At 33.2% G+C, this 27875-nt stretch overlaps 1 protein-coding gene across 2 annotated transcripts in view; it reads left to right on the top strand.

The window, feature by feature from the left end:
• Nucleotides 1–27875, top strand: part of KLHL1 (kelch like family member 1) — a 362590-nt gene that overhangs the window by 236377 nt on the left and 98338 nt on the right. For both annotated transcript variants that reach the window (XM_049647049.1, XM_049647048.1), the window contains one exon: nucleotides 7130–7316. In XM_049647049.1, the coding sequence (XP_049503006.1) occupies nucleotides 7130–7316 (187 nt within the window). The remainder of the gene's footprint in view (nucleotides 1–7129; nucleotides 7317–27875) is intronic.

The following is a 27875-nucleotide window of genomic DNA, read 5'->3' as shown; positions in this document are numbered from 1 at the left end:
CAATTAATTTATGCATGTAATTTGCAATGATATTGAATATATCTCTGCCTATACATTATCTATTTTCAAACTTCAATGCTATAAATGTTATTTAAAATAAATTAATAGTCTAATCAGAGTAAATATTCAATCACTTAAATAGTTACTGAGCAATTCCTAGGAGCCTATAACCTTGCTAGTTGTACCCAACAAGAGGTAGCAGACATTTTTTCCTGATTTCTTACAAGTTTATGACTAGCATGCATCTGAAGCCCTTGAATGACTACACAGATGGCAACTGATTAAAGTCCAATATGATCAATAAAAACAAATTGTGTCAGTTGTGGCCTCAGCCACTTAATTAGGTAGTACTCATGGAAGTAATAGAATGTACACCAAACTCTGATAATTGTGTCTATTTTAATAGAAGACCTAGAGGGAAAAGACATTACCAATATTATTTTTTAAAAAGGTGGGATCCAGTCAGATGAGAATAAAGAGGTCTGAAGAGCTAAAGTATGAAATCCAGAAAAATATACATAAGGTATCTTAGAGAGTGATGGAATAGCTAAAATACAGTTGTATTGCACAATTTTTGTCCTGCTAGTCTGAGAAGGCTGAATAATGTCCTGGAAACAATAATGAACTAATGCATGCTGTAGAATATAGCTAGATATGAGTAAATTAACAAAAGTGTTCTAAGGGGCGGGGAGGAAGGTAGACTTGAATAGAATAGATTAGTGGTGAGAGAGACTGAAGGCAAACAGGTGCCTATTACAGCACTTGGCACAAAATAGGTTCTGACTGAATATTGAATGAATGAATGAATGAATGAACGAATGAAAGGTCCAGAGATTACCTAGAATGCAATGAAATTTTTCTGGATGAAGATGATGTTCATGCAGGGCACAGAATCACTTATTTCAGTTTTTTGAAATTTTGAGCTTTCAAACTACCTATGGAAAAGCAAATCCATGTTAAATAACTAATAATCATAAATTATAGCAGCATAAAACCCATCTCATTTGTCACTAATAAAAACTATCATTTGAGTTAATTTTATGAGCTCTACTTGTGATCATGTCATTATTCTTCTCTATTTGTACTGTCAGCCTAGCCAATTATTTTTCATCTTAAGGCAATCAAATATTCAGAATTGAAAATATCCTGTATTCAGAATAAAATTAATTAACCTGATCCTTATTTTGTAGATGGTTTCCTCTCATTCCTCAAATACTTGAGCAAGAATTATTCAGATGTATCTGATGTAAGCTTTAGTGTGTCAGTAATTTGTGTTTTCCTTTTGAAATGACAGCACAGGAGGAGACATAGTAGCTGTACTGTATCCGCTTTCTCATTTATTTTAAAATATAAATAATATTTTCAAGTAGTTTAGCCAGAATAGTGATTATGCTTGCAGAAAAGATGAGAAGGTATTTCCATCTCTTAATATGTCATGATTCTATCCTTTGCCAAAATTCTTTTCAACAGATATAAATGGGATTTTAAATGTAATATAAGGATCTCTCTACTCATATCAATGAGTTTCTTTCAGGCAGAAGATTGATATTCCGGCTATAGTTGAGCTAGTTACTCTTACACAAGCTTAGGCTGTTCCAGTCACAGCAGATACTCAAATAATAGCTGATGAAGCGTTGTTGGCATTGGTGCACCAACTAACTTCTATTGCCAAGCTTTCATTTAATTGTCCATTTTCTTCCCTCTATGTCTTCGAAAATCTATCTGAAAGGGAGGAAATCTGCAGAAAATCTCTCTGGCATGAGACAGTTTATATTGTCCCTTGCAAAGTGGAACAACTCGACCTACAAGCTTCACTATTTCTTAGGTTGCTACAAAGTTTTCTGATAACTTACTCTCCCCTCTCACCAGCACCTTATATTGACTATTAAACAAGCACGGGGCTTATTCACCACTAAGTGTGCCTATTAAATCATTGTTTCTCCATCTTATAAACTGCTTAATAAAAACACCTGAAAATTTATTTGTATCAGACCTATTTATAAGATATTGAAGTAGAAAATCATTTACTTTCTTGCAGCTTACAGTGTATCATAATATTTTATCATTCATCCTATTCATTTTGTCAAGCAATAAACTTGAAAGACTGTAGGAGACTGTCACTTGTTCTCTAAGGACTGTCATTTTTAATGGAATCAGTTTTGGTTTATAGATTCAGATAACGTGAATAGATTTTCTTTAGCACAACCTCTGGTAGCAAAACAAAAGTTTGAAATATTATGAAATAACATGAGATATATGGAATTTTGTCACACTCTTATGAATGTGAGAATGTTTGCATAACCTTGATAGCCAAAGGACACAGTGTTAGAAGAGTTAATACTTCCTTTGGTCCATAGGAAGTTTAAATTTATCTTTCTTTAGCTGTTTTTTCAACATTGCATTCCATATTCCAGTGCACTCCCTGACCAGATAGAAGGTATAGATGTATTTGCTAAGTTTTGTATAGATCCTGTTAGTCACCTTGCCTTTCAAAGTATGTCTTCATTCATGCAGTTATTACTCTCCCTTTTTCTAGCCATTAACATCATAAGAACACATTACTGTAAATTATATCTCTTAACTGGCATTATTTTATGGTACTTCAAAAAGTCTATGTATAATGCAAATTGTTATAATATAAATATTTTGACTTTTACTACAAAATTAGAGGAGTATGCCCTGTATGTAATAAGAGTAGGTCATGAAGCACAAATAAATCTATGCATTTGATTTTGTTTGCTTATTATATGAGACAGTTATTTATAATGTTAAGGAAATATCCATACATGTGATTTAGTGCAAAGAATCATGACAAAGATTCTAACCAAGAGATTAATTTCTTTGACATATAAAGTTAAAATGTGCAGAGAGGAGACAACTTTTTTCTGCATCATATTATAATTATTCTATTTTCTTATTTGAAGGCTGGCAAAACAATGCAAACTTTAGGTACTTAAATAATGCATTCCATTTTCATGAAGCAATACTTTTAGAGTCATAATTTGAGTTTATTGAAGGCATTTAAAATAAATTAATATAATACTCTTGGAAAAGTGCAGTTGAGGAGTGTCTATGTGTAAACATATGGGATTAAACATTCATCAATATTTTCATGTTGCTAGACATGTGGCTATTTTAAGCATGTTGTTCAATTCCTCAAACCATCAACAATCAAATTATTCGTGCTTTAATTACAAATGTAGTGGTCATTTTAAATAAACATTGTTTAAAAATTGAATTTGTATTTTTCTCCAAAGTGTAATTAGTAATAAAGACAATGGAACCTTAAGAAGAGTGTGCAAAAAGAAATTAATAATGTTTTAATATACACAATTGCAAAAATATATCTAATCAAAATTCATGACATTTCTGGCAACTGTAATGTTGTAACAAGTTATTTTGAGAATGCTAGCTATTAATAGATTATTCTGATTTTTCATAGTAGTCAATCTGACTATCATGCATGTTTCTTGGCCACGTTCTATTCTGCAGCTACAGGCTTACCGTTAACTTGCAGATCATTACTTCATCACAAGGAAAACCTACCAAGGTTGTTTGGAGATAAGACTTATTTGCAAAGTGGCTGCTTAGCTGACACAGATCCAAGGATCAACCCATTAGATTTTTATGTAATGTTAATTGTCAATATACCCTATGTTGCCCTTCCTTTTTAGTCTCAGGATATGTTGATTTCTCAAATTACTTCTAGATGACAAAATATTTTGAAATGTTATTGTTTGTAGAGAGTAAAATCTTTTCTTGAGGTGTAATACACAATTAATTTATAATGATGTAGTAAATGATTGTTCTCAGTGTAAGAATATACTAACAATGCAGATTTTGTGAAATGTCCTAAAAACTTTTTAAATTATAAAATAAATTATATTATGATTTTCCTTGATTAGGGGGAGTATTGATAGGTAGTCATCCGAGGAATAGATTAATTTGTAGACAATTATTGTACAAATTCTTTCTTTTTTTAAAAAACTTTTTTTAATGTTTATTTTTCTGTGTGTGTGTGTGAGAGAGAGAGAGAGAGAGAGAGAGAGACAAAGCATGAGTGGACGAGGGGCAGAGAGAGACGGAGACACAGAATCCAAACCAGGCTCCAGGCTCTAAGCTGTCAGCACAGAGCCCAACACGGGGCTTGAACCCATGAACAGTGAGATCATGACCTGAGCTGAAGTCGGACGCCTAACCAACTGAGCCACCCAGGCACCCCTATTGTACAAATTCTTATATAAACATGAGTATGTTTCTAAGTAGTACACAATTATTGAAATACATTGATATATTTTCTAAATTTGACAAAGATGGTATTTCACAATAGTGTAGGATTCATTAAAAATGGAAGAATATGAAAAAAAAACTATTTTTCATTTTATAGGGAAGAGTAAGTGGTGTTAATTTTGGGTTAATTTAGGAAATCTAAAGATAGTTCAAGTTTAAAAGACAGCTTAACCATTATATTATTCTGAATTTGTGTCTTAATTTGAGATGAATAATAATGCTAAAAAGTGTCGTCAGAGGACATAATCAGAGACACATAGTATTCATAAGCAATAATTACAAGTCATAATTTGAAAATACACAATAACAAAGTAAAAGTGATTATGAAGAATTCAATTTTTTAAATATTTATTTATTTTGATAGAGAGTGCACATGTGTGGGGGAGAGGCAGAGAGAGAGAGGGAGAGAGAGAACTCCAAGGAGGCTCCACACTCAGCACAGACCCCAGCATGGAACTGTATGTCACCACCATGAGATCATGACCTGAGCCAAATTCAAAAGCCAGACACTTAACCGACTGAGCCACCCAGGTGCCGCTCAATTTCTTTTAAAATAAAAAACTTTGTCAAATGATTAGAGGCATGCCACAATTAAGAAAATTTAAACAATGTTTTGTTAATAAAAGGAAAAAACTAAGTACAGGATACCTTGGTTATTTTATAGAAATAAATTACAAGTTTTAGTTTTATTTTGTATATCTTCCTTGTTATACTTTGAAATAAACAATTTATAATATTTTATAATATTTTTAAACCCAAATCTTATATTTATTAAAATATTGAACATTATTTTTACATGGTGATAAAATTAAAAAAGAAGGCATAGAGATATTTTTAAACTAAAACTAATCCACTATAATTAGTTAAGAGTCATTTGCATATTGGAAATAGTCTCTGAACTCTTTTTTTAATGCAAATGTCACTTTGTACTCATATGTTAAAATTTGTAAATATTTCCATCTATGTCATGAATCCATTTATCTAAAACCTAAGCCTCAAATTTCCAGTTAAACTTTTTGATTATGAGTTATAGTTTTCCAAGACACAAACACAGAAATGAAGCACTGTCTTTTGAATGCGCTTCTTTTTTTCCCCTTTTATTTGGTATTTAACTGTTTATCTGGATAAGATATTCCTAGAGTGTGATCCTAATAAAAGAAAGTTTCTTATGGTCAACTAACCCCATGTTTCTCCAAAACAGTGAAAAAGGGAGAGAAGAATTTATGGAAGCCAACTTCAGCAATATATACATTTATCACTGGAAAAGCTAATTGTTTTCCTTTTAAAGAAAGGAAAAGGCTGAGATGTAGAAAAATATTCTTTGATACAGAGATGACCAAAAGCTATATCAAAATACTTTTTTTCCATTTACTTTATAAAGACCATTAGGGTCTTGTTAGAAATAGATATTCTCTTTGCCGGTCAAAAAAATTTTTTTTTAATTACTGAAAGAGAAAAACAGTAGTCCTTTTAAAACATCCATTAGAGATATTCTATCCTATTCCATACCATTAAATTTATTTTTTTGTTTTTCTTGTTTAGTGTTTAAAATGAAGGTGGATAGGAAGTCAACACTAAGACTTCAGTGTACAAAAAGTACAATGTAGCCAAGAATTTAATTGAACATCTTCTTTCAATATTCCAAAGCATCAGGAAACTAATATATTACATTCCTTATTCACCCTCAGAACTTTTATGTTACCTTTCCTACATGTCATATAAGTTATCTTATTTGTTTTATATTCTTCCTGTCATCTCCAACAATTTATGTGTCATGTGATGGCTAAATAAATTTACTTAATTAAGGTTAAAATTATAGTGTTAAAATTAATTAATTATATGCTGCCATCATATACTAACTTATTCACTCAGTACATATTTGAGTACACATATTGTCAAGTTTCTTACTGATGGGTAAGAAAAGGTCAGTGAGTCAATATTAAATTTTCAACTTATTAATTTTTCTAAATATGTGTGACAGATTTAACTGTCATTTGAAATGAAATATTGATTCATTAGGAAAGAGAAAGTGATAGTGAAATAGTAAAAGAAAGAAAGAAAAAAGAAAAAAAGAAAGAAAGAAAGAAAGAAAGAAAGAAAGAAAAAGAGAAGATAAAGAACAACAGAGGAAGAAGAAAATAAGAGAGACAATGGATGTGTTCAAAGAAATGTACACAGAAGCATTTGGGGGAATGAAACTCTCGTGTAGCAAAAGAAAAACATAATATAGCTTCAAACAGCTGGTCTTACTCTATCCCTCCTTCAGGTGCTAGATTTTTGGTATAAAAGTTCTTAGTTTCACTGTTGGAAACCTTGCCTACTATACGACTTTCCAACCACTTGCAAACTTAAAGAGATAAAGAGAATTGTTTTCATTTTTATTGATTTTTTGTATTCGAAAGGATTTTAAACTATACCTGAGATATCTTAAAATAAATATATATTTATGAAGATTGTTAATGTAATTTGTCGAAGGTTATTTTTTAATTTCTTTTCCCACACAGCCTTATGGCCAACAGAGGCAACTATATTCAATTTATAATCAGGTTTCATAAGAGGAAAGGGAATGGAAAAAGTGATTTCTAGAAGTTTCTTTACAACCCATGTAATTAAATGACAATAAATAGTATTGAATAGAAAATAAAATCCATTCTGTTTCTCATGGAAGCCTTCCATTTTACTCATATTTTCTGTCAATGTAATTAATTCCTATTACATTTTGCATTTTTCTCAATATAGGGGTAAAATCATAGGCATTAGGCTTCTAATTTTAACTACTGATGTCATATACTCATTCCTATAAAAAATATTATTAACAGTAATTGTGTATTATTCACAGATATTGGCTGACTTAGAAAACCATGCATTATTTAAGAATGATCTGGAATGTCAAAAACTGATTCTGGAAGCAATGAAATATCATCTATTGCCAGAAAGAAGAACTTTAATGCAAAGTCCAAGAACTAAACCTAGAAAATCTACAGTTGGAACTCTGTATGCTGTAGGAGGAATGGATAACAACAAAGGTATACAATTCTTTGTTTGTTTCTTGGGGGGTTGTTTGTTTTGTTTTGTTGTTACATTTCTTGATCTATATATAATACAACCTGTATCAGACCATGTCACAATTTTAATATTGCAATCTGTATAATACCAATAAACCTCACATGCTTTACACATTAAGATTTAATATTAAGGGGAAAATTAAAAGAACATCTCTTATTTTCAGCTGTAGTTGCTGCTTTTGCTTTTTATTCATCTTTAAATCCTTTATCTCTTGTGCATTATGTGCCAGGCTTCATATGAAATGAAAAGGGGACTTAAAACACTTACTTACAAACACAGGCCAAATAATTGATTGGATATATTGACAACTATATTTCAATTCTAATTAAAAGAAATATAACATTCCAGGTACATGCTTGCTAAAAGCAATATTATGAAGAAGAGAGTTTCTGTTTTTGACGCATTTGGAATCTTACACAGAAGCCTGGCAAATAAATAGACAACTATAAACAAATGTAATGACTGTGACAGTTATATTTTATAAATTTAACTGTGATTACCAATTTTGCTGTTCAAAGGGAATTGAATGATTCATTTAAAAGTTGAACACATACATTTGAAGGTCTCATTCTTTTCTGTAATTAGTGGAAAAAGATCAATGAATATTTGTCTTCTTCAGCTTATCTTATGTTGTGAGTTCACAAGACAACGTAACTGTCATATGTTTGTATTTGGTAAGTGATATAATTATCCACCATACATTTAATATACACGTAAAAGTTGGCAACGACAGTGTGGTCACATGTTCAATCTGTATCAAATATATTTGTTATTAAAGAATTAGAGGGAAGCAACAAAACTTATTTCCACCATTGTGAATTGAGATCCCAAAACAGCAGCTAAAGGGAAATAATTTAGGGAAGACACATATTCCCATATTTTGTCTGTCACGAAGATATATTGTGGCTGGCTGTTAGATGGTGTTCACTTGTTTATTTTTTGACAAGTTTAATTTCTGTTTACTGGGACATTGATTTTTCATAGCCATCACATTAAATGAGCACTAGGTAATTTATATTTATATATGCATATATATGAGTACACATATATGTATATGTGGTGGCTTTACGATGTTTCAAATTTTAAAGTCAAATGAGTGATTATTTTTTTAAAGAACACTGTGTTAGAGGTGTCTGGGTGGCTCAGTCAGGTGAGCATCTGACTCTTGATTTTGGCTCAGGTAATGATCCCAGGGTCTTGAGAGCCTGCCCCCAGTTGGGCTCTGCACTGGACATTGAGCCCACTTAAGATTCTCTCTCCTTCTCCCTCTGCTCCTTCCCTGCTCTCTCTCTCTCTCTCTCTGTAAAATAAATAAATAAATAAATAAATAAATAAATAATAAAGAACACTGTATTCTACAGAAAGAGTGCCCATACAAGAACCATTCCACTTGAAAATATGCACACAATACTTTTTTTTCTAAAGAAGAAGAATACAAAGAAGAGGAGGAGCAGGGGAAGGAGTTAGGGAAGAGGAAGAGGAGGAGGAAGAGGAGGGAGAGGCGGAGGAGGAACATTTATTGAATCTGTTTTGTTTCTGATGAAGGCTGAATAATAAACATAACAGATACAAAAATTACTATACTATCGGGGCACCTGGGTGGCTCAGTTGGTTAAGCGTTCAGCTCTTGGTTTCAGCTCAGGTCATGATCTTACAGCGTCATGAGTTCAAGCCCTGGGTCAGGCTCTGTGCCAGCAGTGCTGAGCCTGCTTGGGATTCTGTCTCCCTCTCACTCTGCCCCTCCCCAACTCGCACTGTCTCCATCTCTCTCAAAATAAATAATTAAAAAAAAGAATGTTTAAAAAAATTACTGTACTATTAAAGAACGAAAGGGCATGACTGAATTTGAATTTTTAAATCTGGTGATTTCACGTTGTTATAGCATAGAAGAATATGAGACTATGGAGTCTACTGAGTTAAACTGTTGCCAGCATTTGAATTTCTCTCAGCAGTCTTTGAGATTGAAGGAATTCTTTAAAAATTGATCTTTCTTAATGATTCTGAGTTTTCTTTCACTTTAGAATTGAAAATACCAACAATTTACTTATTGTTACACATATTCAGTAAGATAGAGGCATAAAAGAATGTGATAACACAGGAGGTTTCAAAAGATATTCCAGATTAAATCAGCAATACAACAGAAAAAAATTATTTGAGGGAACCTTTAGGAATTTTTACCATATCCTTAGCCCTATAGGAATCAGATATTAATATCCCATAAACTTAGATACAAATCTAAAACTTAATACCAAACCTCAGAGATCCTTTTTTCCTAGTGAAGCAGAAACATATAAAAGCCCAATGTTTCAAGGGATTTAAAGGGCAAATAGAACATTTTCAAGGTAATCCCTCCTATTTGCATCATGCTTTTACTGCTTTAACAGTGATTTCTACACCTTATTCACTTGTATAATCTTTAAATAAGCATTAAAATTTTATCTTAAAATTGTGTTTTCTTGGAAGATAATAAAAATGGAATAAAATGCAAAAAACATCAAAAGAAAAAAACTACAGCAAAAAAAATTGGAATTTACTTGGCATGATTATTTTGAAAAGTAACACAATACATAATACTCAGTGTGGCATTTTTGAAATTATTTACACATTTATATTGTGCTATATATAGGGCTATATAAACATTTTGTTGGATTCCTCTTCAGCTCCATAATTCCTGAGATTAAGATGACATCGCATGCGATAGATAAACTATGGGTACAACGCTTGCAGATTCTCCATAGATATGCAAATTGAGAGCATGGTTTTCTCTGTTCCTTCTTCTTATAATCATATGTGTACACATTCAGTGCTGATGCACAGCTTTTGTACATCTCTTTTGTGCCAGGCTCTGCATTAAGAACTTGTGTACCACGGTGAACATTATGAATATAACCCCTACTTCACAGAGCTACCAAGTTAATCTGGGGAAACAAATAGTAAACAAACACCCAAATGAAACGAATGTTATACAAAGGGAATTGCAGGTGGAAGGAGCATAATGGCTGAAGAGCAAACCTGGTCTAGTCTAGAAAAGTAAGGAAGTACACAGAACATGTCTGCTCTTTTGTTGTGGTTGTTGTCGTTTTCCCAGCAGAAATCTAAAGAACTATTAGGCATTAGTTTAGCACATTGTTGGAATGAGAGGTTGGTCTTGGTGGGGAGTTCCAGACTGTAGGTACATCAAAGGAGAATGTTTAGTGTTGAAGAAAAGTGACATCTTCCAAAAAATGGAGTGAAATCCCTTATGGCTGAATTATAGCCAGTAGGGAAATGAAAGCATGGTAGTGAAGGCTAGACACAGTAGGCTTCAGTGAGGCACTTTACAGGATCAATTCTGATTTGTAGCTACAGAGGTCTTGAAAGGCTGGTTAAGCAGCCTTTGAAATCAGGGGGTGCCTATTCAAATGCAAGAGTGTCACTTAAAATCTCTAGTATACTTTACTCTTTCTCAGTATTATATCAGTTTCTGTAAAAATTATATTCATTAAATGAGATGAAGTATTATGTAAAGAGGTTAAAGTAAAACACAAGGCATTCCAACATGTTTCATACCAAAGGGACTCCCAAGGGACTCAGCAGAAACCTGGTCTGACCTTCCTAATCATGTGGAATAAGGCCAAGGCATGTAGGAACTTTGGAGACATGAGACTATCAGGGTGCTGTGAAATAACGGTGATACGGCACAGGGAAGGGAAGAAGACAAAAAGATATTCATATAAATGACATTTATATTTATATCATGATATATATATGGTAAGTAACTTTTATGCTAATATGAACATTCAAAAATGTTCATTTTTGAATGTTCAAGTGAACATCAAAAATGATGAATCAAATGAGAAAAAAGACTCAAGCCATAAACAGAAGTTTGCAGTGTTTTAGAAAGCATGATTTAATTCACTTTTATAACAGAAAAATACTGAAATATAAATATTTAAGAACATAGCAATATATAGCACATTTTAAGCCCAATTAAAAGATTATTATATGTATTCATATTTGTTCTACTATGAATTGAGAAATGAGGGGACATAAAATTAAATATATTTTTTAAAAAGGCAATAATCATAAGGTGTTTTTATAAGGAGACTGATTTTCTTTAAATGATGTCAACTGAAATCAAATACAGATTTAAATCAGTGCAGTGAGTTGTATTGATCAATTGGGTGTTTTGCTAAGAAATTTATTAAAAATCACACAGTAATCATCATAAATTTTTAAAAAGGTTGATTTAAAGATAAAACACCAATTGTTTACTTTCAAGTGCTTGCATTGACTTATGTATGAGTCATGTAAACTATGAAATAAAATTTGGTGATAGTGTTTAAGGGAAAATATTGGCATGAAAATATCTTTATTGGGTATATATTCTGATATTAACTGATTATTAGACAATTCCTTAGAAATAGGAATAGTTTGGTTTTGTACCTATCAGAAAATAGTACTTTTTTTTGGAGATAACTTTTTTCAATCTAGTAAACCACATATTGAAAATCTGATAAAACTACAACAGTATAGATAAGAAAAATCAAGTATGAGCTTATAACTTAAGCACAATCCCTGTTAACAGCACGGTATATTTCTTTTCTCCAATTTCTACGTATGTGTGTATGAGTGTGTACAGCCATAACTATATATCTACATTTATATAGAGATATACCTATTTACATTTGTCTTCATCTCGGTCTCTGTGCTTATCTAGATAAGGTTCTAAATATATGTTGGTTTATTAGCCTACTTGAAATTATTATTTGTGTTGCTTTTATTCATTATTTATATTACATGTGTTAATTTATATTTCATTAAAATTTTAAAATACATCATATCAAGAAGCTTACTAATTCTTACTCATATGGAAACACCGCAGCTTCTTTGAGCTTAGTCCTATTATTAAACACTTGGTAGGATCCAATTCTGTTTTCTTTAAATGATGTGATCGTTAGCATCTGCATGCATCAAGAGTTATTCCTAACATTTGAGTGTTCTTTATAAAGTTTACCAAATGAAAAATTACTGGGTGGGAAGGTAAAGTGGTTGTGACATATGAGCCAATTTCTTTCTGGAAAGTTTATAAGAATTTATAGCATCACCAAATTATACCATAGGGCCAGATTGTCTTCTAAACCAATTTTCTGCCTTACAAAAAGACCTTAATATAAAAATTTTCTAGCATAACAATAGTAGAAAAAATTACATAATGAGCTCCCATGTTTTGACATAACTTTATATTTTTTCTTAGTAATAATCGAGTTTTGAATATATTGAATTCTTAAGTATAAAATCATGTATATAATGATATAGAATGACATATTAGTTCCTTCTTTTTTATTTTTCCAAATTCTATTTCATTGTCTTGATCTAATTGCCTATATCATATAGTATAAAGTTCAATAGAAACAGTTCATTGGGGTAATCCTCTCATTTTCCTTATTTCTTTATTTTAATATTTTTTCTATATTTATTTATTTAGAATAAAGCTAATTTTTTACAAGTTTGCTGTAAATAATAGCATAGCAATACTTGGCGATTTCTGGAAAAATGATGCCTCTATATAGAAATTGTGAATAACATTACATTGTCTCAGAGAGAATTTACTTTCATTTTGGCAGACACTTGAGTAAGAGGAAAACCCATCTTCCAAATCAGGATTGGATGATTTGAGACTAAAATGAAGTATTTTTGAGGACTGCTCTACCCCTAGTTTGTTTTCAATATCCATGTGAGAGCCATTCATCTATTGTGGGCCCTGAATACCCTTTTATTTTCAGAAGAATGAGCCCTAGCTAATTTTTAGCATTTTAGCTACTATCTTCTGCCTAGATTTTTGCCTCTCATCAGATATGTCTTAGCAGCAAATGCACAGAGAAGACAAGCAACAATGCCCCACCATTCTCTCTTTTGAGGCTAAGGTCCTAACTGCCTTGGTTGTGTAGAAGTGCATGCACTTAGTATCTTCCCTGCACCATGACACTGCCAAGGAGCCTGTGCAATGAATATTCCCAGGGCTCTTGGTCTCTGGCTGCTTGTGAATGAGCATTTCTTATGGGGAAAAGGACCAAGAATTGTTCAGCTCACTTCAATGCTCATCTCTTCTATGGGTCTTTGACCTCTTAAGTGTTAGCTGCCTTTTTTAGTCTCTAATGTCGTTAAACAGCTAATTTTTTGGAGTATTTTAAAACTGTCACTTTATGGTTACTCTCATGAAGATAGTCTTATACAAGCTTATCCATCCTGGTTACGCAGAGGCCCCTGTGGATTTGTAATTTCAACAGTGTCCATTTCTGAAAATTCTCTCTTTTGTGAGATTTATAAAATAATCATTCATGTTCTCATCTTACTTACTTTTAAATTTCATCCGTTATTTATTTAAATGTTTTTACATATTTATTTTCTATTCCGTAATGAATAATCTCAACATTTAAAAGATTGAGAGTCTAAGTGTTGTCTGTTGTTTCTGACAAGTCTCATTTTTGTTAATTTGATTCTTTTACTGTTGGATAATATTATTTTGAAGTCATAGTTCATTCATCGGGCTTTGAGAGGACTCAATTGGGATGTTTGCCTCCAACAAGTTTAGCTTTAACCAAGAACTGGGGGCACCACTGACATAAGTCCTGTCAGTCCTCTTCAAAGCTCCAGACTTCACGCAAAGCCTCTGGTTCATTCTTCCACGTTATGGTAGGCCAAGGGCAGGTGCTCCAGATCCTATCACAGGTGTAGACATCTTTCCTAAGGAAGTACTGGCTTTTGTATTTGGTTATCTCTCTCTCAGGTTTTATCTCACTGTTCTTTCAGATATTTGGTTGTGCCCTTCTCACTTTCGTTGAAGTCCAGCAATGCAAAAAAATAGTGTTATGATAGTAATTTTCTCAGGTGTCTTGGTGTTATAACTAGAGGGCATATCAGCTGTCTTCTATTCTCCAATAAACAGAAGCCTCCTTTTTCTTTTCCATTTAGAATTTTTCTTCATAGATTATTTTACCTCTTTATGTCCTATACTTTTTGCAACATAGGTATTTTGTTTAGAATTCAACTGTTAGCAGCCTGACTTTTTCCTATCTATCACATATTTATAAAGTAGATAATTGATACATCCATGGTTAAATAATTCTGAGTATTCACAAATTTGGGAGTACTATTCAAATATAACTTAAAAGTCTAAATCTTTAAAATAGAGATCATAATTCTAACTCAAAGTATTAAATTATATCATGTACTAAATTAGAACAGCTAGATACAACATAGATGATGATTCACTAGCAATTTGATCAAATCCCCACACATTCTCCTAATAGCAAATGTAATTCAAACTCAAGCTTAATTAGAAACTGATACATCTTGGGGCACCTGGGTGGCTCAGTCGGTTGAGCGTCCAACTTCGGCTCAGGTCATGATCTCACGGTTTGTGGGTTCGAGCCCCGCCTCGGGCTCTGTGCTGATGGCTCAGAGCCTGGAGGCTGCTTCAGATTCTGTGTCTCCCTCTCTCTCTGCCCCTCCCCTGCTCATGCTCTCTCTCTGTCTCAAAAATAAATAAAACATTAAAAAAAAAGAAATTGATACATCTTGGATCTGTATGATCATTAGCAGATATTCAGAACTACAAGTATAAATTAATAAGTATATTTATTCTAATGTAATAGATCAATATTGTTACTTCTAGTAGGCTTTTGGTAAATATTTGTCATATTTAGTTTACAACTTATTTAACTGATCTTAGTAGATGTCCAAAATGAACAAATCTTGTACATATATATGTATATATATATATATATATAGCAATAACTTTGAAGTAGAACATTTATGAGTATAAATTGTGTTCATATGAAATTCTCCTTTTTTATAATTGAAGATCTAAAAAACAAACTGTAAATAGGAGATCGCTATTACCTAAATAATTTTCCTAATATAATCCTTCAAGCAGAAAAAAATATCACGAATCTATATCAGGTCCTCAGTAACTGAACATTGAAAAATGTTAAAATTATTTCATCAATGGCATACTTTGAATACCTATTTATTTTTTAAAAAATATTTATTTTGAGAAAGAAAGTGAGAGAGAGAGAGTGGGGGAGGGGCAGAGAGAGAAAGAGAGAGAGAGAGAGGGGATCCCAAGCAGGCTCTGCCATTCAGAACAGTGCCCCACATGGGGCTTGATCTCAGTAACCATGAGATAATGACCTGAGCTGAAATCAAGAGTCCTACTGGGCCACCCAGGTGACCCTCAGTACTTCTTTTTAATATTTTAATGTTTATTTATTTTTAAGAGAGAGAGGGTGTCAGAGTGTGAGCAGGGGAGAGGCAGAGAGAGAGGGAGATACAGAATCCGAAGCAGACTCCAGGCTCTGAGCTGTCAGCACAGAGCCCAATATGGGGCTCAAACTCACAAAATGTGAGATCATAACCTGAGCTGAAGTTGGACACTTAACCGACTGTGCCACCCAGGTGCCCCCTTCAATACTTACTTCTAAGCATCACCATATACAAAATTTCATTTACTTTGTACAACAAACATGTTGAGAGCATATTCTTAATTATTTGATTTTGAGAAAGGTTGGTATTTTTTTTTTTTCGAGAGCGAGACAGAGCATGCCCAAGCAGGAGAGGGGCCAAGGGAAAGGGAGGGAGAGAATTATAAGCAGGTTCCACACAGAGCCCTACCAGGGGCTGGATCTCATGACTGAAGATCATGACCTGAGCTGAAATCAAGAGTTGGATGCTTAACAAACTGAGCCACTCCAGCACCCCTGAGAAACATTCTTAATTTGTACCTTTTACTAAGTATGTTAAGATAGATTTTAAATGAAGAGATCTGTGTAATTCCAAAATCAGTGTTATTTCTCCTACCCTTTTGCCCACATTTAACCTATTAACGATGAGATGTGTTGAAAGTGACTTTTTTAAATGCCACCATAAAAGCCTGATGTACTTTTAATATTTAATATGATTTTTCTTTAGGATTTTACTGACATTTAGGACTAGTTCTCTAGGGAACACATTAGGAATATAAGAAAGTAGGTAATTGAGAAAATTAAATATTCTCTATTATATTTATTTCTCTTTCATGTTTTGTAAATTAATTTTTATTCACACAGAATTATAAATATTTTAAGTATTTCCCCTTAATTTAAAATTCTCTATTTGATCAATTTCTCATAAGCTTTACCTTTCAATAACACATCTTCAAAATGGAATATAATAGACATTTTATAAGAATTCAGACTGTATTTTAAATTTTATTCTAAGGATAGATATGAAGAATTATTAAATTAGTATTTTTAGATAACAAATACATGTATTTGCTTAATCTCCAGAATATTCACATACATGAATACAAATTTATAAAGATCACATTCAGTATATTGTTTTAAAAATAAAAGTTTATTAAAAGTGTTCAAAATATTCTTTTTTGTTTAACTTTTATGTTGATATTATTTCCTCAAAGAACAAATTATCCATGTGAAAAAAGGAACTTTTAGATACATATAAAATACATGGTATAATTATTAAATAAAAGCAGTGTAATTTGAACAAAGTCATTATACTTCCTGCTATAAAAAGCCATTAATATCCTGTCTAGAATATACCCTATCAGCAATATTTCCATCTAACTTGGCTTTAAATGTCTCTCATCAGAATTGCTCTGCCTTCCATAACTAATCAGTTATCAGAGCCTGCCTGATTTACATCAGCATTTCCACTACATTGATTGAAGCTTTATCACCTTATGCCTACAAACCTGGGGTAATGCATGTGTTTCTCAGATAAACTTATTTTTTCTCACAGCACATAAATAAGCTACATAATGATCTCCCTACCTCTAGTCTCTTTCAGTTCTACATATCCAGCTCACTACTGGCAAACCAATTTGTCATGACTTTTAGCATAATCACTAAATGCAAAATAATGAATAATAATAATAATAATAATCCTTCATTAGTCACCTAGATAGAGCCCATTCTTTATTAGTGTATGTATCCTTCACTGGCTATCATTTCAAATTTAACCGGCAGATTTTGCCTATTTTCTCTCCATCAAAAATGTCTTGATATAAAATCTCTAATCTTTATCAAATTTCGCAACTCATTTCCTCAGGTTTGAAGCTTTACACAAGTCGCAATACTATCCATACATGTACATTGTCTTTTGTTTCAGTGTCTTTTATCTTTCATCACCCCTGCCTTTACTAGTCTGACCCTACTTAAAATCCTCCCACCCCTTAGCTGCATCTTGTCCATCTTTTATAATATCTTAGCATTTCATACTTACCACTTTTATTACACCAATCCAGTTACATTGAAAACATCAGTTTTTTAAGTATTTCGTTTTCCCAAAATTTTATAAAAATTGTGAGCATATAGAAGTTAAAAGAATCATACGGTGAATATCCATATATTCAGCTTGGATTTTATAGTTAACACTTTGCTCATCCATCAAATTTTGTAATGCATTCAAAGTTCTAGACATAGACACACTTCACCCTAAAAACATTGGCATGCTTATTAACTAGATTTGAATATTTTTAGAGCTTTTAGGTGAAATTAACATAGAGTAAAATGCATAAATCTTAAGTGTAACCTTAAATTAGTTTTTTTTCCAAATATATATACCTATATAATTCAAACCTCTAACAAGATAGAGAACATTGCCATTACCCCAGAAAGTTACCTCATATCCCTTTTTAATCAGCCCCAGCTTCCACAGCTCCAAAGAGAATTACTCCTTAATTTTTTTCAACTTAAATTAGTTTGGCCTATTCTTGAACTTCATATGGACGTAGTCACACATTTCACATTCTTTAAAGTTTCTGTCAATCAGTATAATATTTTTTTAACTTGTTTGATTTTTTATTTTGTTAAATTCACATCCAAATTAGTTAACATATAGTGCAACAATGATTTTGGGAGTAGATTCCTTAGTGCCCCTTACCCGTTTAGCCCATCCCCCCTCCCACAATCCCTCCAGTAACCCTCAGTTTGTTATCCATATTTATGAGTCTCTTTTCTTTTGTCCCCCTCCCTGTTTTTATATTATTTTTGTTTCCCTTCCCTTATGTTCATCTGTCTTGTCTCTTAAAGTCCTCATATGAGTGAAGTCTATGATTTTTGTCTTTCTCTGACTAATTTCACTTAGCATAATACCCTCCAGTTCCATCTATGTAGTTGCAAATGGCAAGATTTCATTCTTTTTGATTGCCGAGTAATACTCCACTGTATATATATACCACATCTTCTTTATCCATTCATCCATTGATGGACATTTGGGCTCTTTCCATACTTTGGCTATTGTTGATAGTGCTGCTATAAACATGGGGGTGCATGTGTCCCTTCGAAACAGCATCCTGTATCCCTTGGATAAATGCCTAGTAGTGTAATTGCTGGGTTGTAGGGTAGTTCTATTTTTAGTTTTTTGAGGAACCTCCATACTATTTTCCAGAGTGGCCACACCAGCTTGCATTCCCACCAACAATGCAAAAGAGATCCTCTTTCTCCGCATCCTCACCAACATCTGTTGTTGCCTATTCTTTGTGGCCACTGCACATTTATGTTTAAGAGGTATATCAGCTGATGTTATAAGATACATGATCTGCAAAAAAAAAAAATGTGTGGAAAATACCACTGCAAATATGTCTTTACTTCTTAAAAACTATACAAATATGTGACTAAATAAATCACAAAAAGTGCTGTTTTCACTGTGCCTAATCATTACTAAACTTTTTTTTTTCTTTTTCATGGTTTTATCCTCCTAATAATAACATTTCGTATGTTGAATAGCAACCTGGACGTTTTGGCATCTTTTATGAATATGAAATATTATTTGATACACCAGAATTACAGGATATATTTTTATTTAACATCAAAGCTTTTGAAGGATTGTATGTTAGTTGTATTTTACACTCAAGTCGTCTTGGTGTCTGACTTCTAGGGAATTCTTTAAGACCATGCAGCATTAATGTGGTTCAGAAATACAAATGTACACTTATAGATAATGATACATACAAATAATGATATATCCACCAAGAGGCAATTTAAGTGTGAGAGCAAATTTCATGAATAAATACCAAAGGGGATAAGCACATTTAATTTACTCTACCACATTGGAGTCATGTAAACTATATATATTACTCAAGGAATCCAACCATGCCTGCTGAGAGAGGGAGATAATAATTTCAATGATGAGGGTGATTCCAATTGCAATTTCTCTGGAGTAATAAGCAGGAGATAGGAAAAGTGAAAATGTTGATGCCTCAGAAAGTCCCAGTATCTGTGTCATGTAGGAGTATACTTGTACATTTATGCACTTACTTTGTATTTTAAATAAAAGCAAATTATACACAAAAAGCTGAGCATTCCATTCTGTGTCAAAACACTAAACCAAATATAAATTCCTGTACTAGATTTAACTTTTGAAAAATATAGTTATATATACATATAAGTACATAATGTACACATACATGTATACATATTTATGTAAGTCCCTATTAATGGGCATTTACTAGAAATATAAGGGATTTTTTAAAAATTCAATTATTTCAGGACTTAACTATAGATTTGAAGGCTTAACTCCTCACCAACAACCTGAAACACCTTTTGGTGCATGCCATTTACTCATTTTGGTAAAAATGAGACAATTAGAGTTGTGTGAGCTTTGGTAAGATGAGTAAGTATTCCAAATGTTAGTGTTTCTCATATACAGTAGGAATAATATAGTATTTCATATCTCTGAGACACTGTGACAAATACCGACAGGAACACATATAAAAACCTTAACTGAACACTGATTCAGTAAATGGTAGTGGGAGTAATATTTTGAAGAGTTATATATTATTCATTGCTGGTAATTTTTTTTCTATATTTATTTCTTTTTGAGAGAGAGAGAAACAGTGTGTGCATGAGTGGGGTTAGGGGCAGAAAGAGAGAAGGGGATAGAGGAACATGACTTGAGTCGAAGTCAGATGGTTAACCACCTGAACCACCCCCGTGCCCTCATCACTAGTAAATTTTTGTCCACACTTAAGCCTCTAGTCATTGGGGTTGAGACTTTGATGGTTCAAAGAACAAAGACACCTAAGAAGAAAAATCACACTAGTAAGCTTCTGACCTCTAGACAAAGTTTCATTTGAAAGGAAGTTTATGAACAACATGAAATTCACTTATAAAAACAGTTAGCTATGCTTTTGCATGAAAATTTGAATGTCAGGGGCGCCTGGGTGGCTCAGTCGGTTCAGTGTCCAACTTCGGCTTGGGTCATGATCTCACGGTTTATGAGTTCGAGCCCCGCATCGGGCTCTGTGCTGACAGCTCGGAGCCTGGATCCTGCTTCGGATTCTGTGTCTCCTTCTCTCTCTGCCCCTCCCCAACTTGTGCTCTGTCTCTCTAGGTCTCTCAAAAAATAAATAAATGTAATAAAAATAATAATAAATTTGAATTGTCAGTATCAATTTAATATTTATCCAGATAAGAATTTGAAAGCAGAGGGGCACCTGGGTGGCTCAGTCTATTAAGCGTCCAACTTTGGCTCAGATCATGATCTCACGGCTGGTGCGTTTGATTCCCACATCAGGCTCGGTGCTGACAGCTCAGAACCTGGAGCCTGCTTCTGATTCTGTGTCTCCCTCTCTCTCTGCTCCTTCCATGCTCATGCTCTCTCTGTCTCTCAAAAAGAAATAAACGTTAAAAAAATTAAACAAATTTTAAAAGCAGATATTATACTTTAAGGATAATTAAGTTAAGTTTATTTTATAGCAGTTATACAAATAAATTACTTTCATTTAGTATACTACTCTTAAGCTTGACTCCATCTATTGTCATAAGGTTTTAGTTAGAGACATTTTTTGTTGTACAAAATTCTAATTTCCTTTTAAGTTTCTTGTTTACAGGTGACCATTGCCAATGTCTACCTATGAAGCATGGTCATGAATAAATAACAACTTCATATATTTGACAGTCTTAACTATAATTCTATTAGATTAAAATAATTTTTATATAGGTGTTCACATTTTGATTAGAAAATTCAACTTTCTGAGAATTCTGCTATCACTTTTTCTCCAAAATTAGGAAAAAATAGATTTTGTTGTGTTTTTTTCCTTAAATTTCTGCCCCAATTATTGGAAAGTATTAATTATGAAATTGGATTTTTTAAACTTTTTTAATGTTTATTCATTTTTGAGAGAGAGATTGAGAAACAGAGCATGAGCAGGGCAGGAGCAGAGAGGCAGACACAGAATCTGAAGCAGGTTCCAGGCTCTAGCTGTCAGCACAGAGCTGGATGCGGGGCTCGAATCCATGAACTGTGAGATCATGACCTAAGCCGAAGTCAGACGCTTAACTGAGCAACCAAGGCGCCCCTATGAAATTGGACTATAACTGTCTCACTGCTATAGCTGGTTCCTCAGCATTTCTTGGGTTCCCAGATTACCAACTCATTCGTTTTGAATTTTCTAATTCTGGTACAAATATTCATACAAACTTCTAGTCACTGTTCTTTGTGCTGGCCAACTAAACAGCAAAAGTCACTGGCCTGTCATAGCTTAACTTATATTCAGGAGACAATAAACAAAAATACATGTTAGTATGAAATAATTCATTTGATGGTTAGTTATAGAGAAATATAAAGAAAGTGGGAGGGGGTGTACAGGATGAGGGGCCAGTGTTGCTGTTTTATGAAGATTGAGTAGGGAAGGCTACTCTAATAAAACTGGTACACAAATTGCTATATGGAAATTCAATTTGTTCTTTCAAAAATGAAGACTTGTTTGATTTATTATAACCAACAAACATTGGTTAGGTGGCATTTTGCTTGTATTATATTGGCATCTAAGAGCAAGGGTTGGCAAACTATGGCCCACAGGCCCAATCTAGCCCACTATCGGTTTTGTATGGCTTTGGTTTTTATATCATAAGAATTGATGGGGCACCTGGGTAGCTCAGTTTGCTAAGCATCTGACTCTTGATTTCGGCTCAGGTCATGCTTTTACAGTTCATGAGTTCAAGTCCCTCATCAGACTCTGTACTGTGTGGAGCCTGCTTGGGATATTCTCTCTCTCTCTCTCTCTCTCTCTCTCTCTCTCTCTCTGTTTCTCCTCAGCTTGTGCTCTCTCTCTCCCCCAAATTAAATAAATAAACTTAAAAAAAGCTAACTGGAAAAAATGTAAAGAAAAATATTTAGTGACTATTTGCATTTTGTGAAATTCATATTTCAATAGCCATTGAGTTTTATTGTACCTCTCTCATTTGTTTAGCTATTGTTTGTGGTTGTTTTTACTCTATAATAATCATATAGTTATAACAAATAGACCCAAAAGGAGACCCACAGCTACATTTTTTACTATCTGGCCCTTTATAGAAAGTTTTCCAACCCCAGCTATAGAAGAAAATAAACCTCTGTACAGTATTTCTAGGAAACTTGTATGTCAAACGCCACCTTCCCTTGACCCAACTTGAACGTATTGGCGGATGGAATGGACAGTTTCTGTACTTGTTCATGAGGTTCCACCACAAGCAACCTCCCAACCTCCCTGCTTATCTGCCTAAGAGCATTCTTTTTGGTATGAGAGCAAGGTCAGACTGCATGCACAGGAAGCCCAATAGTGCAAGTACAGGCTGGGGGTAAAAGCTCCAGAGGAAATCCTCAACCAACAGGGTAAGAAAGTCTGTGATTCTACTATAATTTCCCTTCTAGCATTATCACTGTTCTCTTTTATGCTCCACTTACCCCTTTGTTAGGCATTCTCTCTTCAATTATCCTTTATTTATTCATTCATCTATTTATTTTTATTTTTATTTCATTTTGGTAAAATGACAGTGACTTTATCACAAAGAGACAAAAAGGTGACACAATAGCCTGTGCATGAACTCAGTAACAGAAGTGCAATGAGCAATCACTTGCAGACTTTGAAAGAAGTGATGTGATTGGCCACTGATTGTAATGTACATCTGGTTTTTAAGTAGTGATTTGTGGACCACAGAACTAATAGCAAAGTTTGCATTTTATGCAATTTTTCACAGTTAATATATTGCAGTAGTTGAAATTTGTTGCGGGGGGGGGTGGTGTTATTTAACTAACCCATGGTAACTGAAATTCATGCATATCAGAACTATTCAAAGCAAACACTGTCTAATTTGAGGAGACATTGTTAAATTATGCTGCTTGATACAAAGAAATAGGATTAGAATGTTAGGGTGTGAGGTTGATGGCAACTGCAAGGTCCTTCTTGTAGGCCTAAGTCTATGAAGCAGCCCTCTTTTCTTTGGCTGAAGGAGAATTAAGATTATGAGAGGCACTGCCCTCTTCTTGACACAAAGTGACCACAGTGAGCTTTCCTAAATACAGTTCCATCTCAGGTAAGCAGAGGACCCTCTGGCTTAGGAGAAGCCATGTATGAGACTACAGTTGACCCTTGAACAGTGGGTGAGTTGGGGCACTGATCCCTACACAGCTGAAAATTTGTGTATAACTTTTGACTCCTCCAAAACTGAACTACTATTAGCCCACTGTTGACTGGAAACCTAACAAATAACATAAACAGTCTATTTACACGTTATTTTGTATGTGTAATATATTCTGTATTTTTAGAATAAAGTAAGCTAGAGAAAAGAAAATGTTATTAAGAAAATCATACAAAAGAGAAAATACATTTACGATACTGTGCAGTACCCAAACAAATTCCTCCTGTAAGTGGACCCACACAGTTCAAACCAGTGGTGTTCAAGGGTCAACTGTTTTTAGTTCCAAAGAAAGAGTAAGCCAATGGTTAAAAGCTTTTTCAGTTTGATATTCTTTGGAGGTAAGAGAGAAAAAATGAAATTGAAGTTTCATATCTTCTGTTTATCATTTCACACATGACAGCTGTGAACAATAAATGGAGCCTAAAGAGATACCCCAGATACACTGGTAGGAAGACCACACTGGCAGTGACTCTTCTCTTAGATTGTGATGGACTGAGTGTATAGTCTTTGATTTCAGCATATTTGTATTGCTTCCTTGCTGGTGCCCTGTTGCAGCCACAGGTCAATTAACAGCCAGGTTTCTGAGCAGAGAGTCCTACCTACTTCTTTCACATGAACTAAAAGCAAATCTTCTTAATAAAGGTAATAATAAGAAAAATGCTGATTAAAAACAAGGAAGGAAAAGCATTAATTATTAATTATAAAATAAAAATCTTAATTTCCTTGAGGTATTTTTTATTGAATCATTTGATTATAGAGCATATATTATTATGACATTTAAATATTTAATGTGTGCCTTGGACTTTCATATATTTAAAAAATTTAAATTATCTAACTTTAAGAATAAGCTCCTGTTATTTTTCTTTCTTTATTCAAAATACTTGAAAGGATTATTTACCCTGAATTTGTCTCTAATTCGATGCATCATTATCAGTATTGTTGAAAGGCAAAAATGGAACGGGAAATAGATAGGTGGAATTAACCATCTTGACCTGACTTTTTTACTTCCTTAGCTTGAGCTGTACAAGCTTCACTATCAAGAACTTTTAAAGAATGACTTTTAATACAGCAATTTTACAACTGGATAATTTTTAAAGCATTTAACTCAATAGTAATCGTCATGTAGCTTTAAGAAAATGATTCACTTACAATTCTGTGTCAGAGAAACCTGAGCATTTGCAATTAGGTGGGTGAGATAATTTTAAAATACTGTCGGAGTTTTTCTGAAGAAAAGCAATATAACAAAAGAAAGCTTATTCTTTCATCTTTGCCCTTTGAGTACTACCCTACTTGATGTCTGCCTCAGTAACTTCATTCAGTCACTTTGGTTCCCCTTCAGTACGTTTTCTTTAAACTTGACATATACCATTGGAGATTACCAGTTCAAGGTCATCAGTTTGCACAAAATTATAGAAACAACTCAAAACCATGAAACATGTTAGTGTAAGCCCAGTTTGTTTTTCAGACACAAAGGATTGTCTTCTGTCGTGGGCATCTATTTACTGGTCTGCTAACATATTTTTAGGAGAGAACCATACTTCCCCAAGGGTCTCAGATGAAGAACAAGGCCAAGTCAAAGTATCCAATTCTTTAACACTCTTTAGAATCAAGAAAGATGCTCACGTGTTGTTAAAATATGGTTGTTGTTTTTTTAAGTTTATTTATTTATTCACTTATTTTGAGACAAGGGCTAGTGGCAGAGACAGAGGGAGAGACAGAGAATCTCAAGCAGCACCACACTGTCAGCCCAGAGCCTGATGCAGAGCTGGAACTCACGAATTGTGAGATAATGACCTGAGCTGAAATCAAGAGTCGGACACTTAACTGACTGAGCCACCCAGGTGCCCCAATTCTGGTTGTTTATATCATTCTCAGGGAGCCTCCAGACAAGGGACTTTCAGCCCCTGGAAGTCAATTTTTTTTAAGTTTTTATTTTAGTTCCAGTTAGCTAACATAGTGTTATATTAGTTTCAGGTGTACAATATAGTGATTCAACACTTCCGTATATCACCCTGTGCTCACCATCCCCATCACCTATTTAACCCATGCCTCACTCAGCTCCCCCCTCTGGTAACCACCAGTTCTCTAATTAGGAATCTGTGGAAGCCATGTTCTTTACTGAGGAGTCAAAGAAGGCTGTTTCTGGTGAAAAGTGAATCACCTGTCAATGAAGTCTCCTTTCTTAGCCTCATCCTTACTAGAAAGAAACAAAGCTTAGTGACTATTTTGGTTGTAACTGTTTTTGGTATCTCTTGTGAGGATAAATCAGGGTTAAAATTATAAGTCAAATTCTTCAAAATTTAGTCTAATAATAACTTTATTTTGCCTTCTAGTAGTCAGAGGAATTGGGCCAAGTCACTATACGTCTTCTGTAGGTCTTTCTATGAATGTGGATTGAATAATAAATTAGTGCGTTATGATGAACTTCCCACCATAATTATAATTCTTGAGCACTCAGTATTCTTTTTGATCAATCTCCCTGTGAATGAACAGTAAGCGATAATAGATACATCTGTTTTCTAAATTAAGTCTCCTTTTGCAGATCCACAGGGAATAAGTCTATGTGTGTTGTGCATATGTTTCATACAAACTAGATCTTAACCCTCCAATGTGTGGCTCTTCTCTGGCAAAGAAGGACTCCTCAGGGCTACCTTAAGTTACTTCTGTGATAGAGTTAGAGAATGTTAAGTAAGAGATTTAAAGATAAGTAGAAGTCACTACACTTTCACCTAATGTGGTATTAATGTAATACTTTACTTTAAATGAGCAAACACCAGTAGATCACAGAGATCCTTCATTAATATATCTTTGTAAAGTAGGTACTCATTTATGAAAAAGGCAAAAATGTATTTTCCAAGAGTTTATAGTTTAGGTGGAGATCAATAAGACCTCGTGTTCTTTTGCTATACTTATGAAAAAGCATTTCAATGACTGGTATTTTGTTATATAGTCAATAATAGAACTAGAACCTAATTGTCACAATATTAATTTTTCCTATCATTCACTGGTACCCACATTTTCAGCAAAGGCTAGAAAAATTCTAATAAATATTTTACAAAAATTATTAATTAGGACATAGGGCATTTTAATAACAATCAAAATAGCAAGATTTTGGCTGATTTTTGGCAAATGTTAATTGTGAAAATAAGTAATTTGAAAATGTTAGCACATGAATTTATGTTTAATGAATATTTTTAAGAATATGAAAAAACTGTATTTGCAATAATGCTTTAATATACGTGTTCTTTTGCAATAAAGTTATTTTAATAAATGAGTTCTTTGCTGTAAAAAAGGTGGCTAAGTAATAATAATAGAAATAATTACAATTTTGGCTTATCTTTTTAAGTCTCTTTCCTATGACATCATTAATAACATCAAAAGCTGGTATTAAAAAGAAATTAGTATTTCATTTATAGGACTAAGACATATTTATGATAAAATATTTAATAGGAAGTTACAAATCAAAAATTCAACTCCCCCTATTTCCTAAATTTATTATGTATTTTACTATACACACACACACACGCACACACAGTAGTCCTTGAAAATGTTGCATCAATTTAAGGTCAACCAGCTGATTTTGATGTCAATATCAAAATTACTCACTTTCCAAATCTGCTGTGAATATAATAAGGTTAACTTAGAAAACCTTAAGTAAAATTTCTGATGCTTACATGTTGTTCATATTGCTTTCCCAGTAATTACCTGCTAGTATTATTAACATGTTACTATTTTTATGTTTCTAATTTACTTCTTGATCTCTAAAGGCTTTTTATACATCAAGGAAATTCACCCTTCACTACATTTATAAAAAGTTTTTGTTTTTAATGTTCTCAGCCTTTTGTTTCTTTATGTATTTTTGATGTAACTGTATTTTATATTTAGATGATTGGTGATCATATATATTCATATTTATTTTATAACTTCTGGGTCTTATGGCCTTCCCTCATGGACCTTCACTCTTAAGTCTACCTAGAAGTAAAAATTAATCACCTACTTTTTTATCTTCCAAGATATTTAAGGTTTTAATAATGTGTAACCCAGGGCAATTTACTTAAAATCTCCTGTCTCTGTTTT

Source organism: Panthera uncia (assembly GCF_023721935.1).
Source record: "Panthera uncia isolate 11264 chromosome A1 unlocalized genomic scaffold, Puncia_PCG_1.0 HiC_scaffold_16, whole genome shotgun sequence".
NCBI lineage: Eukaryota > Metazoa > Chordata > Mammalia > Carnivora > Felidae > Panthera > Panthera uncia.
Note: the sequence above shows the minus strand (reverse complement) of the source record. Positions and strands in the feature narration are given on the sequence as shown.